At 39.9% G+C, this 17,905-nt stretch overlaps 1 protein-coding gene across 1 annotated transcript in view; it reads left to right on the top strand.

The window, feature by feature from the left end:
• ulk4 (unc-51 like kinase 4) overlaps positions 1 to 17,905 on the top strand; it is a 78,442-nt gene that overhangs the window by 5,170 nt on the left and 55,367 nt on the right. Inside the window, 7 exon segments of the mRNA XM_074682677.1 lie at positions 160 to 252; positions 588 to 648; positions 763 to 974; positions 1,272 to 1,318; positions 1,475 to 1,553; positions 6,560 to 6,667; positions 11,426 to 11,509. Of these exon segments, the coding sequence (XP_074538778.1) occupies positions 160 to 252; positions 588 to 648; positions 763 to 974; positions 1,272 to 1,318; positions 1,475 to 1,553; positions 6,560 to 6,667; positions 11,426 to 11,509 (684 nt within the window).

Below are 17,905 nucleotides of genomic sequence, written 5' to 3'. Positions count from 1 at the left end.
TGATTCTGTTGTTTCAACTGGAAATAAACTGACAATTCAATTTCCTTGAACATCAAGAATATGCTGTTCTGTGCTTCTGTCTGCTGAAGGTCCTGGGAAGTGCTTCACTGTAACAGTAAACTTTTCTGCTCTTCTGTCTCTCTTTCCTTGTCCTGATAGACGAGCACTGGGATTGATGTCACAGCCGAGGTGAAGTCTCTTCTCCATACTGACTCTGATTTGACTGTCACTCCAGTCATGGACAACCCCAAGGTACTGTCATGCAATATTTACAAGGGCTTATACCAGGGTCTATTAAGACAATAGAATACTTGGTGTTTAAATGCTTACATATTTTTTAGTACTATGTGTCTATGTCAATGACTTGTCCTTCTTTACATGCCATTATAATCTCTTATCATGAGGTATAATTTGCATGTTGAAAACAAAAGATGACTTTGTATATATTTTTATTTTGATAAAAAATGAAAGCATAAATTTACTGATTTTTTTTAAATTATTACCACAAAAAGAAGTCAGATTTGAACTCTAACGTAACAAACAACTTTTTTGAACATATTTTGTGACTAATCTCTCTGTTTTACCAGATTCTTAAGAATCCTCCTGTGCGATTTGATCAGAAAAGCCTTTGTGTACCAGCATATTCAGGTGTGGATAAATGTCTTTTTCAAGTTGGCAAACTTGTTTGAGGAGACTAGAAGATAACAATTTCTATTGAGTGTAAAGCCCTTGGCCCCAGTTTTCTCCTCTTGTCTCCTTCAGTTGACAAACTGCAGTCTTTTAAAGATGAAGAGTGGAAGGTCTTCCTCCAACAACTTTGCTCATCCCTGAAAGACCAGAATCCCCCTGCTGCTCCTTCCACTGCTGCTCTTCCATCCGCTGCATCTACTCGCTCCAAACTCAACCTGCTGTGCTACCTCTGCTGTGTGGTTGGACATACAGTTGTGGCTAACAGGCTGATAAACTCAGTGCTGGTAGGAGAATGTCTATTCACTTAAGATCTCTGTTTGAAAATGTTGCTCTACTATTGGATGGACTAAAAAAAATTCAAACTTGAGGCTTAGTTTTTGCCCACAACATAAGTAGTCCTTGTGCTGTGATAAGTATACCTTAGTTGAAAATTACCATCTTAAGTTTAACCAAAACATACTGCCCATAACATTTCATCATCTTTTATAGTGTCTTTGATATCTCTGTGCTTCATGTATGTGCAGCATTTCTGTTGCCAAATTCTCTCTGCTGTTCTCAACCTTTTTACTTCTGCCATTCAGCTTTCAGTGTTGACCCAGCAGTTACGACACGCTCCTAACTGGGATGTGTAAGTATGTTAAGTTTGTACTTATTTCTAAACCAGGAAGCAGCGCTGCGCATCTTAAATGTTTTGGACTTGAGACATCGTAGCACATTTTCGGATATTCCTGTTTATTTACTGACTAAACCAACCATTTGCTTTGTTTATATTGATGCTTTCCAGGAAAAGCAAGGCTCTAAGAGTAATGGGTCTTCTTGCTCTCTACTGTGATGAACTCAAAGAGTACAGTTCAGTCTCTGAGGTGTGACACACACACACACACACACACACACACACACACACACACACACACACACACACACACACACACACACACACACACACACACACACACACACACACACACACACGGACACATTACAGATTGTGCTTTCATGTAATTTTCTCAACTGTTTTAATCTCTAAGTTTAAAAGAATAATTACAATATATAATTTATAAAATATTTTTTTTTAAATTTGCTGTGGCATTCTGAAACGTTTCATTTTTTCAGGACTTTCATCCTGCAGTGCCAGTTTAGACCACAGGGTGGCAGTTTATACAAGATATGCTCACAGCTGTGTGCAATGACCAGGAATTAGCAGTGGCAACATTTACGCAACATGATTACCAAAATTTCAATACTACACACAGTGTGAATAACTCTTTTTATATTTTATTTGTAGGAAAATTTGTCTAGGGTTAAAGCGTATACATGATATTGGGCCATTTGTTTTATTGTTATACCTGTTCCCCTTAGTTTAACTCTTAAGTGCAAGTGTTTACCAGCAGGTGGCATTAACAACCTACCAGACAACTCTATCACTATAGGCACTGAAAGGATTACCCTTTGCTTCTTTTTTCCCCCTCCCCAAATCTCTCCTTTTTTCTCTCTCTTTCTCTCCCTCTCTGTCTCTGTCTCTGCCCGCCATCCCCAAACTCATCTAAGTTTCTATGATAAGTCCCACATTGTTAAGTATTAGAAAAGCATCATGGAACCTAATTTTTTTTTTAATGAACTGCATCGACGTCAGTCAGACTGGTTGAAAACTACTTATACAGCTCTACCCTTTGGGGATAATGCGATGACGGGAAGATGATGACAAATACTGCAGTTTATGAGGCAAACCCAATGAGTAATGTTGCCTTGTTCATTAAAATGAGTTGTTTTTAATGTATTAAACTAATTATTTTGACCCAAAAGTCTACTTTCTAAAATTTACAAACTAAATATCACATTTCTATGTTTAGACAACAGATTGAGACATCTAGGATAATAAGCACAGAAAAAATAGAATAACTTTAGAAAGAACAAAACAGCAGAGAGACCTCTAATGAGATGACTTGCAAAAAAATAAAAAATAAAGTGCTCAAATAAATTTACTATTCGGCTGTCAAAATGATGGATAGTTTCTGCTGAAGCTTCTACATTTAGGAAATTGCAGTGTACTTTTTATGAGAGATTTTAGTGACGTGTCCAGGTTATTTTTAAAGCTGTGGTTTGTTGTGCTCATCAACTGAACTGTTCTGGCCAAAGCAGTCCTGCTGGTATTAAGGCGATGCTCTTTGGTGCGGATGGGCAAAATGTACAGCGAACATACTTTTCAGTTAAAGCATACTTAGTTAAACTTCACCGTACACTTGGTCCTAAAGAAAGACCATACAGTTAAATGAATTGTTTTTTATAGTTAAAAAAAAACACATTTTACCCTTCATTACTGTAGGATTTATCATAGAGCGTCTCTATTTCATGCCATTTTTTTCTTTGTGTACATCGTATACTGACAACAAGTGTGTATAAAAACATCACCAAAGTGAAACAGTAGGACAGACTTGTTTACATCCAAATGTTTGTGGACAGATACACACAGGCAGGACAGATACCTGAATGAGCCTTCCGCATACACACTTTCGGACAGTTTGGTGCTGAACTAATTTACAACAAAAGCAATTTTGTATGGAGGTGAAATCTGTAGCTTCTCTAACTTATGTGTTCCTTTCACCTTAAACAGCACAAAACACACTAACACTGTCTCTTTCTTTTCTACCTTCTCCCGCCTCTTCTTTGTCTCTGTCCGCTTATTCACATTCATTTTATTCTGAATGAAATCCGTTTTCGCCACAGGAGTTCTGATGCCACATCCGTTTCCATTCCTTGTTTGTCTTTTTCTTCTCTTTCGCTACTTGTTCTGACACCTTACATCTACTGAGTCGTCACGGCGATTTACAAAATGGCCGACCGTGGTATAGCAGCGTTTTTTTCAGGGCGCTTGTTGTTAAAGACAAATGGCGGAACATATTTTCTGCTACCCTTCTAACATCCCTGCTGCTACCATAGGATGACAAATTGTTAAGAAAAGGACAAAGCTGTTCGTTTGTGCTGGTGTGTCTTTGTGTGTCTGTTTGTGTCCATGACTGTGTGTCCATCTATAGACTCAGCAGGGGTTCTCTCTCCCTCTGTTTTTAAGTGTGCACGGGTTTTTTCAGACATGTTCATGTGTTTACCCAGCAGGGGTCCTCTGTGTAGTTCTGTGTCTTAGCTATTCTGTTCCCCTATCTGTGTGTGTGTGTGTGGATGTGTTTGTGTGCACATGCAGATGACCAATAAAACTACAAATACTTGTGTGCGTTTTTTCTCAGCAGGGGTTCTCCTGCTGCAGTCCTGCTGATTGGAGTGTCAGGGCTGGGCTTAGTTACTATGGTTACTGCTATATGCTTTTATCAACTCCCCTACCACTCCCCTCCACAAAAAAGAAAATATCACACACACACATACACTCCTGTCTGTCTCTGTCACTTTCTCGCCTCTCTTTCCTTAGTCCATCTGTCTCTGTCCCTTTCTGTCCTTTTCTCTCTTCTAATAGAATTAAGAGATTGAAATTTTATGGGTTAATGTTACTAACTCATGCATTGTGCGTCCTTATGCGACACAGGGAAGCCATGCTTTCAAAACCAACTGAATATCATTTTTCCCTTCACTTATCACCCCTTCTAAAGTTTTCTGTGGCTTCTACAGGGGTTTAGCAGTAAAGCTTCCACAGTGCAGGGTGTTTCATGGAGTCTTAACATGTTCTGAAGGCTCACTGTGGTTTTTAGAGACGCGCATTCAGAGGGCATTATCTCCAGGATGGGAGAACACTACTTAGGGTATTTGCAAGAAAATGAGGGCTAAAACTCTTGTGCAGCAGGTGGAACTGATACATTTTTTTATAAAAATAATAATAAAAATCTAAACCAGTGCAGCATGGATTCAGACTTCTGGTCTATTGTACACTTCAGCTGTATGTATCTCATGATGATGATGTTTTTAAAACCTGCTGTACTTTTGTCCACCATCCCTTCAAAACATCACCTAATATATGCACAAAGCAGTTTTTTTTAAGTATGAAGCATATACTCACTTTGTATCTTAGAAATTTAACTACATTTTTTTCTTTTACCATTTCACATACAATAAAACACAAATACAGTGACCCCCTACAACTATATTAAGTTTTGATCTTGGGACTTTTCAGTAAGGAATTGGCATGCTCTGTTAGAAAATAAGCAAATTTCGGTGCAAAGCCTGGTATTAGAAGATAAGAGGGTTATCCCTGACTGCAGTGCTACCTCACTGCTTTGTATGCCTCTCACCTCTCCCCCCTTCACATATGCAAGTCTTATATTAGCTTAAAGTCATGCACTTTTTTTCTTTATGGTACCTTTAATCCCCTCACCTGTTCTCTGTAGTCTTTCTTCACACATCTGGCTGTGCCAAGGGTTGTCAAAACTGTGCAAGAGCACTATTTATATGTCTCCTGTGTGTGGTAAGTGCAAAACCTTTGTGTTTTGTGTTGGACCACCTTTGTATTCCCTGCAGCACTATGAGAGTGTTGTTTATGGATATTAATTAAGTGCATATGTTTCTGTTTACTCGTGTGCATTCATTTGCATTATTTGATCTGAGAGAACGTTGATGCTGGGATAATGATAATAACTCTGTGTGTATGTGTGTGTATGTGTTGGTGGAAGTAGGAGGTTTTTTTTTTTTTGCTCTGAGTCAGTGCACAGGGCCTCCTTTCAGCAGCATCGGCCTGAGAGCAGCTGCACGGCCAGTGCCAAAGGGGAATGAGAGAAGATGCAGATTAGTTATATTGAAAAAAAGCACAATGAGCATCATTTACAACTCCTGTGTATGGCTTTATAATTTATTTTAGAATGAGTTTAGAGGTCATGCAAAACACACTGGAACAATACTCAAACCTAGTGGAAAATTGGTAACTCATCATGGTCATTTGTGGCTCAACATGAGATTCCACCATAAAGCGCAGGCAAAAATATCAGGAAGAAATAACTCTTCTGAGAAAGTAGATATGTAAAAAGAAAACATGACAAACATACTTTTACAACTTCTCACCCTACATAACACAGTGACAGAAGGTGTGAGACGGAGGGGCAGAGACTGTGAGGGATATGTGATACATACATAGAGGGCAGTTCAAAGTAGAGGGAAAGAAAAAAAGAAGAAAGACAAGTAGACAGAATAACAATAGAGAAAAGAGTGAGAACAGAGAGAGATGGAAAAAAACAGAAAGTGGAGAAGGAGAGATGGAGGAGAGAAGCTGAACTTGCATCAGATCACAGAGGGGGGAAGCTGGCAGTAATGCTAATGCCAGGAAGCAGCCAGCCAGGCACTGCATACACTTAGCTCTGTGTTTGTGTGTGTTTCCAGGAGTGATTGAATGAGCTGGTTATGCTTTTGCATATTTTTTTTATGCTGAGAATACATGTATGCATGCATTTTGATGTGTGGGTTTTAGTGGCTAAGAGTGATGTTTTTACAGCTGCCTAGTCCACGTCTTTGTCTTTTGTGGTCACACTCTCTGTCCACACTTTTTTTAACTGTTGTACTTTTCTGCCGTCCTGTTTCAGTCTGCATTCAAGAAAAATACAGTCAGACAAAACATGGTATTAAATATGCTGAATAAAGCATCAAAAGCCCCTCGATAGTTTATATTCAAGAGGTCAGCTTTATTTGTCTAAACCTGGACATGTTTTAAAATGACATGCATTTTTCTTTCTTTTTTGGCAATAAGGTAATTTATATAAATCCATTACATGTTGAAAACCACTTGGAGAACTTATAAATGAACTGTGATGAATTGTCCTGTCACAGATTTTTAAGATAAACAAGCATGAAGTCCAGTTTTAACTTTTTATGTTAATTTGTTTTGTTGAATATAACTGTGTGTTTGTAACTGTGCCCCCTCACCCCTCTCCTTTCTTTTCAGACTGTGTCCACATTATCAGACCTGCTGAGAGAAAACCTGAGGAACAGTAAAGTAAAGCAGTTCTTGTTGCCACCACTAGGAGATCTCCTTTACCTCATCGCCTCTCAGGTACAGTTTGCATAACTGAAGCCAGTATAAAAAGAATATAATGCATGTCTATTCATCTAAAAGAGTCATATTTATTATAAAAACAAATATAAAATTGAATCATAATTAAAGATGAATATTATGCACATGTTTGTATTGATATAAAAAGATATAAAGGACAGTTTAGCAGTGTGTCCAGTCCAGCTGAGAGAATAATTGTACTCCTCTAAAAGTGAAATAAGACATGACTCACGCTTTCAATTGATAACAAACGAGGAGTATTCAAAGCCTCTTTTTCCAAGAAACATAAGCTTCTGCAGAAGGAGGAATTGTAGTGGTATATTGTTGCTGCGGGTGAGTTCAAGAGACAGAAAAGCCAGCAGAGGCAGAGGTCTGATGCACAAGCATGCCATGTTGCTGCTTAGTTGGAGTTATGTTTTGTGGCTTCATGTGCCACTGGCTTTGCTTCCTATTCACAGGGCCAGGGCTGTTTACTAACACCAGATTGTGTTCACACTCACACACAGAAGGGGCTGCTATTGGAGATATTTGCTTAATTTGACAAAGTCTGTTGGATTTCAATCATCACCTATTGTCTAAGCTAACAAGTGTTGAAAAATAAATTTCTGGTCTTCTTAAAGTACTGATTATGAGCATTTGGATGTTGACTGGGATGCTAAGACGGTAAAGTGAATTGGTTAAATATCAAACAGGTATTGATTCTGACCAGCTATTGGAGAAAAAGAAATGTAATCCATTAATTTAGAAGCTAGTACTAGAAGTAGTGTACTGCTTGTCTGGCTTGTAACTATTCCATGCAATTGTAAGCTGTCAAGCTGACACCAATTTTGTGTTTGCTATGCAAAATATGCACAAACAATACTTCAGGAAAACTGACTCCAGGTATTGTATTTATGTAGTGAGCACCTTTAGGCTGTAAGAAGGCACTAAAGAGATCACTACAGCGAAAGTCATCTCAGAAAAACTTTCTCTCTCTCTCAACTCAAAAGTTAATAATGTATCATGATACCTTTCTTTTGTAATAATAAGTCAAAATGAACCAAGTACAAAACTTATACCACAAGTAAAAAAGGTCAAGCTGCTTTCTTATTTTTCAGCGATGAAAAGACATTCAAAGTTGAGTGAACAAATTTCAGGGCCCCCCCATCAGGTAATGCAGTATAAATTTATATGCTGACTAAATTGATTTTAAAGGAAATTGACCCCCGAACCTGAAAATTACAAGAATAAGAGAGAGCAGAGGAGCCCTCATTTGACTTCATTAGAAAAGGTGATTCCAATTTATTTCCGGTTAACCTCAATCTAGCCCGCCAAGTAGATTAAGTGTAAGATTTTTATTTACACGACTGATGGATAACCTTCAAAAATCAATCACCTCGCCTGATTACACTTATTACTCTCCTGAAGCCATGGAAAATCTCATCAGTGTCCTAGAGAAGCTCTTCAGAAATCGACTTTTCAGCTCGGTGCAAGAGTGAGTGTTTTTCCTTCGAGGCCAGAGTGTTCTGAATAAAAAAAATAACACAGTAATTAATAGTGTTTTTCCTTCTCCTGGGGATCACTGACAGCTGCTAAACAGCACAATTGTTGGTATTTATCAGTTAATAACACAAGTTAAAAAAAAATAAAATAAATGATAATAATGGTCCAAAAGCTTTGTGCAAGGTTTTGAACTTGTATCTTGCTCTGATATTACGAAGGCCAGTCATGAGTATGTGTATTATGTCATAGTGTCACAGCAATCTTGAGCAAACAAAGCTTCATCAAAACATCATTAGAAAAAAAAAAAAAAAAAAAAAAAAATACACTTGACCACCATTCAATGTTTTGGCCTATCCTTTTTCTTCTAGTCAGTACTACACTCCCCAGAAAGCTTCACAATCTCTTGTGCTTTACCCAAAAGTCTATAGCAGGAATCTCAAACTCGTGCCATGGAGGGCCAAGAGGCTGCAGGTTTTCTTTCCAACCAAAAACTCTACCCGCTGATTTCACTGATTGGCCCCTACTCTCTGCTTGAAGGTGAGGTAATCAGTGAAATCAGCGGGTGGAGTTTTGGGTTGGAAAGAAAACCTGCAGCCTCTTGGCCCTCCATGCATGAGTTTGAGATTCCTGGTCTATAGTATGCTGCACAACTTGTACATAACGTTGAAACTAAGGCACAAAGAAGCTGATTTGACAATGGCAAGGGGTCTGCATGGGCACCCAGACTGGTCTGCAGCTGTGCAGCCCCATTCATAAAGAAGCTATGAGGCATGTGTCCCAATGGCTTTCTTTTAGAATCAGCATATACTTTTTAGAAATTTGAGTTCAAGTAGGACTGCGGGACTGGGCTGCACAGCTAGATTTCTATCCTCATACTCACCAATAAGCTTTGATGGGCTTAAACCCCGTCACTAGTTCAGTGGTTTCCCTTTCCTGGACCACTTTGGTTGGCAGTGACTGCTGCAGCCCAAGGACATCTCAGTGTTCTAACTTAGTCACCACAACTTGGTCACTGTTAAATTGGCTCACAGCAGTGTACTTGTTAATATTTTTTACTTCTATCATATCAACTCTGAAGAAATAGTGTTCACCTGCTGCTGGTCAGATAAGTGCTATGTACTGAGATAATCAGTCATCTTCACTTTAACGGTCAGTGGTCCTTATATTAATGCTGATCATTGTATATTTACTGGTGAATTCATTTTTTTAATTAACATGACTTTGCTTGTTACTGGATTGTTTATTGACTTTGGATGCAGATACAACAAGAAATCTGTGAACACAGTACATAACCCCTACGCACACTGGCTGCTTTAATAATGACCGTTGTGTCACACTTTAAAGAGGCTGTGAGGACTATCCGTTTGAAGTGGGTTGCAGCAACCCCTTTGGCCAGGAATGTGCACACACTGTCATGGTGACATGACTCTTAACTAACCGGCTACTATGAACATCTATACACATCAATTGTGTTTTCCAAGCAAGGGTGGGTGGGCGGGGTGGGTGGAGGTTGCTCACACTTGAACAGAGAATGTGTCACAGTAGTTTGGAAAGAAAGAGTGTCATGATCATGAGAGAAGATGACAGAGTTCAGGGAGAGGATCAAAGGATGGAGCATCACAGAAGAGCGCTTTCAATAATACGCTTTTGGTCAAAATGCTATGAAAATGGCTGGAGCCGAAGAGTTAACAAGGTGTGTGTTTGTTTTGAACAAATGGATCTTCTTTCTAACTCTACTTTTCTTTGTTCAAGACAACTTTTTAGCCTTTAGCCTGTGTTTTAGCCATAGACTGTATAATTAATGGACATTGTCTCCCGGACATCACACGTCTGTTTCTGAAGCGGACTTTGGAAGCAAATCGGCTAAATTATTGTACTGGAAGTGGCAGGGACTTCGAGTACAACTATATGGCGCACGCCAGTCATGTGAGCTGGCTGTGCCTGAGTGAGAACCCTCAGTGTTCCTAATGTCTCTCAGTGGACAGCTGCCTTGGCAGTCATGTTCAAAGTCTAAGTTTGGGTACAGCTAAAAACAGTGGGGAAAAAAATGCGATTGGTCTTTCTACTTAAAGATTCAAGTATCAAACCAACAATTCACTAAGCATTTTAGATGTGAAATTTATAGTTGGATATTGTAAAATCTTTCCTAGAGCACCACATCACCATAGAAAACACCACCAAATTACCTGAGGCTTCGTTGGGAGCACATCCTGTAGAAACTCTTTATCATCATCATCATCTTCATCATCATTAGTGGACGCAACTATCATCAGTCCAAGCAAAAATGAAACCCTAAATGCACTTCATACAAATGGATGAATTCATTCTGACATCTGAATCTCTTACCTATATAATGGCAAAGAAAATGTATTTTTGAGAAATGTGGAACAGCCCTTTAAGTGTCCCCAGGTAAAATTATCTGCCTTGCTGCTCTATTCTTCTGCAGCACCAGTCAATGACAATGATTAGCTACAGCCTCCAGTGCTGACTTTTTCCTCAAGGTTAGATGTAGCCTAGAGCCTAAAAAAGTGGCAGCAGAGCAGGCAGTGTTTTATGAAAATGAAATGAAATATTAGTTGAAATGATCTGACTTTTGTGGAATGTAAGACTGTGCTGCCATACTAGTGTGTTTGTATTAAGTTATTACAACAAGTACATATAGTCACCAGTATTCCAGTAGAACTTGAGGAGCCAAAAAAGTAGTTGATGAAGCCTTTCATAAACAAATGTTTTTGTCACTTTTCAATATCAAGCAAGGATTTTTGATGGAAACTTTTTTGGAAAACTACAGATTTAAAACAAAGTGTTTGACCCCTTTATAGTCATTTATAGTCATATCATTACCATGGTCATTATTATTATTATAATAAAGCATGCAAAAGAGTCCATCCATTTATTGAGAAGTCATCATTCGCTGTAATGAATTCAAATAACAACACAATCTGACCAAAATGAATCAAGTAATTTGTCATGCTGGTCAGTTGACTTTCTGATGGTAAAATAAATAGTTTGAGTACAATAAAGTAATTTTTAAGTGGTTTGGAAAGCTAGTCCTTAAAAAGACATAGTGAGCAGCTAATCAAGATGTCACAGCTCCTTGTTCCTCTCCTCTTCTCCTGACTGGGCCCTTTCCTGCCCTACTCACTGCTCTCCTCTCATATCTCCTCCATGTTATCACTGCACTACTCCTCCACTGCCCTCACTCCCCCATGTGTACCCCCACCTCCTTTCTCCTCTCACCCCTATCTCCCTGTCTTTTCTATGTCTCTCTATCAGGAGGAGAAGAGAGGCTCCCCAGAGGGACTGTGGTTCGTTCCCGCTGCCGCCTACACTGGCTTAATGAGGAGCCTGCGGGAAGGGGTGAGTGTCTCTGTGTATGTCTGCGTGTGTCTGTTTTTTGTGTCTGTGCCTGTGTAGCTGTGACTAAGTCTCTCTCACTGTGTGCGCCTGCAAATGTGTGTGTGTGTGTGTGTGGCAGGGGATCCCTGTGAACAGTAATGATGAGGCAGCTGTGGGGGCCTAAAGCGTTGTTTTCCAGCTGCAAGTCAAGGGCATGCAGAGCAGCCACACACACATGCATGCACGCACGCACACTCTTACCTGCATCAAACACAACCCTTTACTGCTCAGCAGACTGACCTCAGCAGCAATTAGGGCCCTCCAGACACACAGATACAGTAGATGGAGCAGAAACACAAGCAAAAATATAGATAACTCTCTCCTTTTTGCTGCCATTCTTACTTTCTTTGTTCTATTCTGTATTTCTAATTAATTATACTTTCACAGTCAGAAAAATAATGAATTACTCCTCTGGAATTTATAGTTAAAAAACAAAGTTGTGTATCCGGAGATAAAACTGTATCCTACAACATTTTAATATGACATATATTATATTTACATAACTTTATGATCATTGACCTGGTCTAACTTTGGTTTAATTTGAGCAATATGAGCTCTTATTCACAGCATCATCACTGAAGGCATCATTGGTGAAAGATATGAGAGGCCTGAACCATGGCCTCTCCACTTGTTGTGCCAGCTTTGCTTGTTCTCCAATAAATTGAGTGTCTATATCACACTAAATGGTGACTATTGTGCTAAGGGTTTTTGTTTCAACCTAGCTGGTCATTGCAGTCAAATTGAGATAATTTTTGTTGGAGGTGAGACTGATGGATGCAGTGAACAGGTAGCAAGAGAGGGGATGTTTTTTTGTCTCTCACAGGTAGAAGGGTCTCACTGTGGTGGCCCACTAGCAGAATGAATATAGATGAAACTCTGCACACTTGTCAGCTAGTACCTACTGTTGCTTCATTACCACTGGGAGTGTAAGGGGGGAGGGGGGGTGTAGATGAACAGAGGAAGGGTGTGTGACAGGAGCATGGTGAGGGGCTGAGGAGAGGAGAGGGGAGGTTGACTTATTTATCATTATTGAGCTGTGAGAGTAGGCTGACGGAGAGAAACACACACGCACACACACGCACACACACACACACACACACACACACACACACACACACACACACACACACACACACACACACACACACACAGACACACACCTCACACACACACACACACACACACACACACACACACACACACACACACACACACCAAATCCTCATCCCCAGACCCAGCCCCTCTTTCTTGCTTTCTCTGTCTCCTGCTCCCTGACTGGCTGTTTATTCCTGTGGATGCATTTTTCCTGTGGTTTATTTTTCATTTTGTTGAAACTGTACATAGCTGTCTAAATAGTCTTACATTGTGTTTAGGGAATAATAGTCCCTGGAGTTAAGAACGATACCACTGCATACTGTGCTTTCACAGACCCTTAAATGGTTGTTCATGATCATATGATTTGATTACTTCCAATAGAATACGAGGTTTTCACTTTAAATAAGATACGATTTGATAAGATAATTCTTTACAGAGTTACAGCAGCAGGATGTATTGATTGAATAATATAAATGTAACCAAATGGTCAGCCACCACCTCCGCAGGGTCTAGGACTGGGCCGTCTTCACCAGTCTGATCAGATTTGTTTGTTCGCTCTGTTAGCCATGAATAGCATGATGCCATTCTGCCGGTATTCCCCCTGGTGCTGGGTCAGTACAGCTACCTTGACCATCTTATTGGCGATTGGTAGTATCTGGAAGGACAGGTCGATGTCATCTCTTTTAAGTTCACACCCCAGTACTGGCATGTCACCCTGCCTCCTTCTCCTCAGCTTGCAGGGAACATCAGGCCTAGTGCCAATTAGCATGGATGTTTCTAAAGAGCAAGTGCCATGCTGCTATTTGTGGGCTAATACATATATAAGTAAAAAATCTTAAACCTGTTTGGTGTCAGGGCTTTTGTCCATCAGTTTCAGATTTTTTTTAAGTCAAAAGTAAAGAAAGGAAAACATGTGCATCTCTAACAATATATATCTTGATTAAAAAAAAAAGTTAAAAAAGATAAACACATTTTATATTCATTGTGTGCAACATGAAATATACCAAGGGTTTCTTTGTGGGTTTTTTTAACCCCATGAATTTGTCTAAGCTTGTGGAATCCATTTTCTCAGATTATTAGAGTGTTTCCAAAAGATCATTAAAAATTTATTAAAACACAGAGATGTCCCACATCTAAAAAGTGCACTCATTTATTCTCTGTGGTGTTAAGGTTGGGCTGGTTGGTTGGCCAATTCAGTAAAGTCATACCCATAGACTGTATAAAACATGGACGTCACCCGTCTGTTCCTGAAACCGTGAAATGAAGTCAATCCGTAGATGCAGCCACATTTGATATGACGCCAGCTGTGATTTTCTTTTCGAACGGCTACAAGGCGCCCAGCAGTCACATTACCTGAGCTGTGTCTCTGATTGGACAATCAAGCAATCCTGATAACTTCTAAACCACAGAGCGAGAAAAATATTCACTTACCGTACAGTGTGTGCCAATAGTGAAATCAGCATTTAAGACCCAAGCTGTTTTTTGAACCAGGTTGTAAATATGCTCTGTAATGCTGTAAAAGTCTGGTTTTAAAGCTGGGTGTGTACTTGACTTCCAGTCTTTCTGCAGCCAGCCTCAAGTTGATTCTCAATGAACAACAACTTTTAGCACTTCTGCATAGGCTTCATTTTTACTAACCCGATGTTGTCCCTTGGTCATACTGTGGTCAGCAAACCATCCTGTAGTACCATGAGTGCCCTGGGCAGGTGCTGAGTCCTACTCAAAAAAAACAATTTGACAATATTGTCATTTTTGAGATGCACTTTTATAGGGAGAGAGAGAGAGACCTGCTACATGGCTAAGAATCTGGCTGGTTTATGCAGACATGTTCCCTGCAGTCTATTATGTAAATACTGAGCTTGCCTATCACCTTTACTTAAGCGCCTGCCCTGAAGCTTGTCACTGAATCACCGAACTTCTAGCAACACCCATTTAACAAGGATGTGCAAATGATTTTCTCTGTGCCACGTTTTGCTCTGAGCGGGCCTTCACTCATCAAACATCAACAGCTGTGATACGCCTCCCAAAGGGCAACTAATGCATTCTGTTCCCTTTGTTTTCCCCTCTCCCTTGATAATAACCAGGGGGAATGAGACAAGAACTCAGCTTAAAACATGGATTTTTGGCAAGTTTTGAGTTAACATTAAAAAAAAAAAACATTTTGGTTTACTGAGATTGTTTTTCATTGGTTGAGGAGCCCATGATGAGAGACTTGGTCTCTGTTCTGCCTGGATAATCCAACCTCCTTTAAAAATACTCACAAATGATGCTTCATATGAAACAAAATCAGAGGTTGATCCAGTCTGAGTCTGTCCAGGGTCAAACTCTGGGGCCTATCTGTAGATTTGTTGAGACAAGTGTGTGACACAAGAACAAGAATAAGGGTGTTGTTTGATTTGGGTGACTTGCTTTTGCCGGTTCCCTCCAGGGAGGGAGCCACATCCCAGATGGGGGAACTTGTGCTGCATATGTTGATTCTGGGTTCACAATAAACTGTAAAGATATTTGTTCTCTCTCATGTAGCTGTTAAGATGCAAAAAAAAAGTTCAAGAATTATGTGCAGGGTTTTTTCACTGTTATTTTTTTAAATAGGCACTTTATAAAAGGTTTATAAAACAGAATTTGATGTTTTGAAAATCATTTAATCTACTGTAGATTCGTCATAAACTGTACAAGATAATTTATACGGCATTAAAACAGAAATATTTAAAATTTTACAACACCTGCAGGGGCATATTTAACGTCATGTTGCATCACCTTTTTGACATTAATTTTTAAACGTTTAGGGACATAGTTGACCAGTTTTCTGGACCTTTAAAAATGGCACGACACCTTAAATGAGGATTACAGCTCCTCGGCAGTTTAGGGTCTCTTTTGTTGTGTTTGTTTGTCTCATGATAAGTCAGATGTTTTAGTAGGTAACAGTTAAGCGCTGCAGGCAGGTCTGTTTAGTTTAGCATTTAGGGGCCGTTTAAACGACAACAGTTTTAGAGTGAAGTGCAAAAGTTTTGTTGCGTTTCAGCCTTGGGTTTACACAGAACTGGCGTTACAGTCAACCTAAACGCAAACTTTTGAAAACAGTTGCCGTGTAAACAGTGAGCTGGCTTTTTTTCAGTGGAAATGCTGACGTCGGACTCCACTTTGCGCAAGCGCATACAACAGGACTACAGCGTTGTGCTGGTGCTGCTCAACCTGTGGACTGTGTTAAAACAAAATGAGCATTTGTTGCTCCACTTCTCACTTAGTATTCCCCAATACACCAAATGATTGGCTCAACTCGACTTTGGTGGAGATCTCCCAAAAGCGGCTTCTGGAAAAGACAGTTATAGAGCTGACTACAGGCTTACTACAGGCATGCTTGCTACAGCGTTTTCAGTCCCTTGGCGTTTCCGTGTAAACGCAGATTTTTTTCACTGCGTTTAAGTGTTGACCATTAAAGAGCCATGCTGCTGTAACACCTACAGAATGTGGTTTGGCATGGTCTTACTGAAATAAGCGAGGTCATCCCCCAAAAAAACATGTCTTGATGGCAGCATACATTGTTCAGCATCAATGGTCCTCTCCCTGATGTGTAAGCTGCCCATGCCATGGAATATTGAGGTGATAAAAAGTCACTGTAACCATCATCCTCAAAATACATTTTAAGTTATCTAGCTGACATGGGCAATCGAACATGTGGTTGGGCAGTTTAGGATTCAGAGGCACACACTTAACCTGATGAATCTCATTTTATTGTTGGTTAAAGTGACTGTGAACTATTTGCTTTGCAGTGCAGCTCTGAAATTTACAGAACTAAATATGTTTAACTTTGAAAGTGTTGTCTCTTAAATTATATTAAAGGTTCAATTCATCATTGTCTAAGCATGTTAAAAACATGGAACTTAAGTTACTTCCTAGGTCAAGCAGCATATAAAAAAGGCAACATTATACAGTGTCCCGGCTTAAATTGACCCTTTAAATAATTCTATAAATCTATACCATACTAGCAATATAATGATTTTTGAAGAACTAAGGTGTCTTATTTGAGAAAGCCAGCTGGATTGCTGCTGCATTTGTGTATTGCCTCAGTGTTGTTTCTGAAATTAAGCCCTGCCTTTCCTGTGAAGTGATGTCTGAAGAGTGAGAGTCTTCCAATGTGCTAAATGTAAATCCAGTGCCACACACTGTTTATTGCATGACAGCATTGAGATACAGCGCCAAGACCCTGTCTAATGTGCTCCAGGCAGTATGGTTTTGATGCGTTTCCTGACCCTCTGGATCACCCCAAGCCCTCTCCGCTGTTGTTGAGAGTCTTCCTGATTTACAAGTAAAGCACTGGAGAGAGGCATAGAGATCGCTGTACAAGACATAGGGGTCGACTAGGGGGGCGCAGAGCCAAAGCAAATGTGGTGCTTATACCAATGAAGAGGGGGAATAGTGGGGGATGGCACAGAGTGACAGAAAGGAAGAGAGAGAATGATGAGCGTAGTGGGAGGGGGAGAAGAGATGGCAGGGAGTCAGAAAGGGAAAGAGAGAGAGTTGTACTTGGAGAGGGGGATTGGATGGCATGGAGTGAAAGGCAGGTTTCCAGGCCAGACTTGAGCTGCAGGAAATTATTTATGAGCCTGAACAAGATGATGCTTCTGCTGCCTATGATGAAAAATCTGTGTGTGTGTGTGTGAGAGAGAGAGAGAGAGAGAGAGACTGTGTGTGTGTGAACAGTATTACAGTGATAGAAGCCACGGGGCAGAAAGTAGAAACCCCCCTTACACACCCATACATACACACACACATACACACATGCACATTCAAGCACAAGGCATGAGTTTATTAATGATTTATCACTATCTTCCACAAAGGAGAGGAGAACAGAGGGGGACTCTCTAAGACAGTCATGGGTCTTACCCTTGTGCCTCAAACATAAGATGACCATTACAAGTGCACGCACACATACAAGTACACACAATAAGTGTAAACAGCAGGAATCACGAATTGATTAGCTAATTTTCTAAAGACTTAAGTATCTTTGCCTTTAAGATGATAATGAAGAATTTTACCATGTCCTATTTTTATCCCAGTTAAAAAATGTGCCTCTTTTTCAGCTGTATTCCCGCCACTTTATCTGCCTGGACCTTACACTTGTTGCTCTTCTCTCTTGCTTTGTCCACATGTCTCTCCTTTGTGCCTGTCTGTCTGTCAGCCAGTTAATCAGACAGTCTGTCTCTTTCTTTGACTGTGGCTCTTAGTGGTTTTAGATGTGCTGTGTGAGGCTGATAGATGGTG

The sequence above is a fragment of the Halichoeres trimaculatus genome, unplaced genomic scaffold (assembly GCF_033239565.1).
Source record: "Halichoeres trimaculatus isolate MK-OKI-2021-1 unplaced genomic scaffold, fHalTri1.1 fHalTri1_scaffold_12, whole genome shotgun sequence".
NCBI lineage: Eukaryota > Metazoa > Chordata > Actinopteri > Labriformes > Labridae > Halichoeres > Halichoeres trimaculatus.
This window is presented reverse-complemented; position numbering and strand designations above follow the sequence as displayed.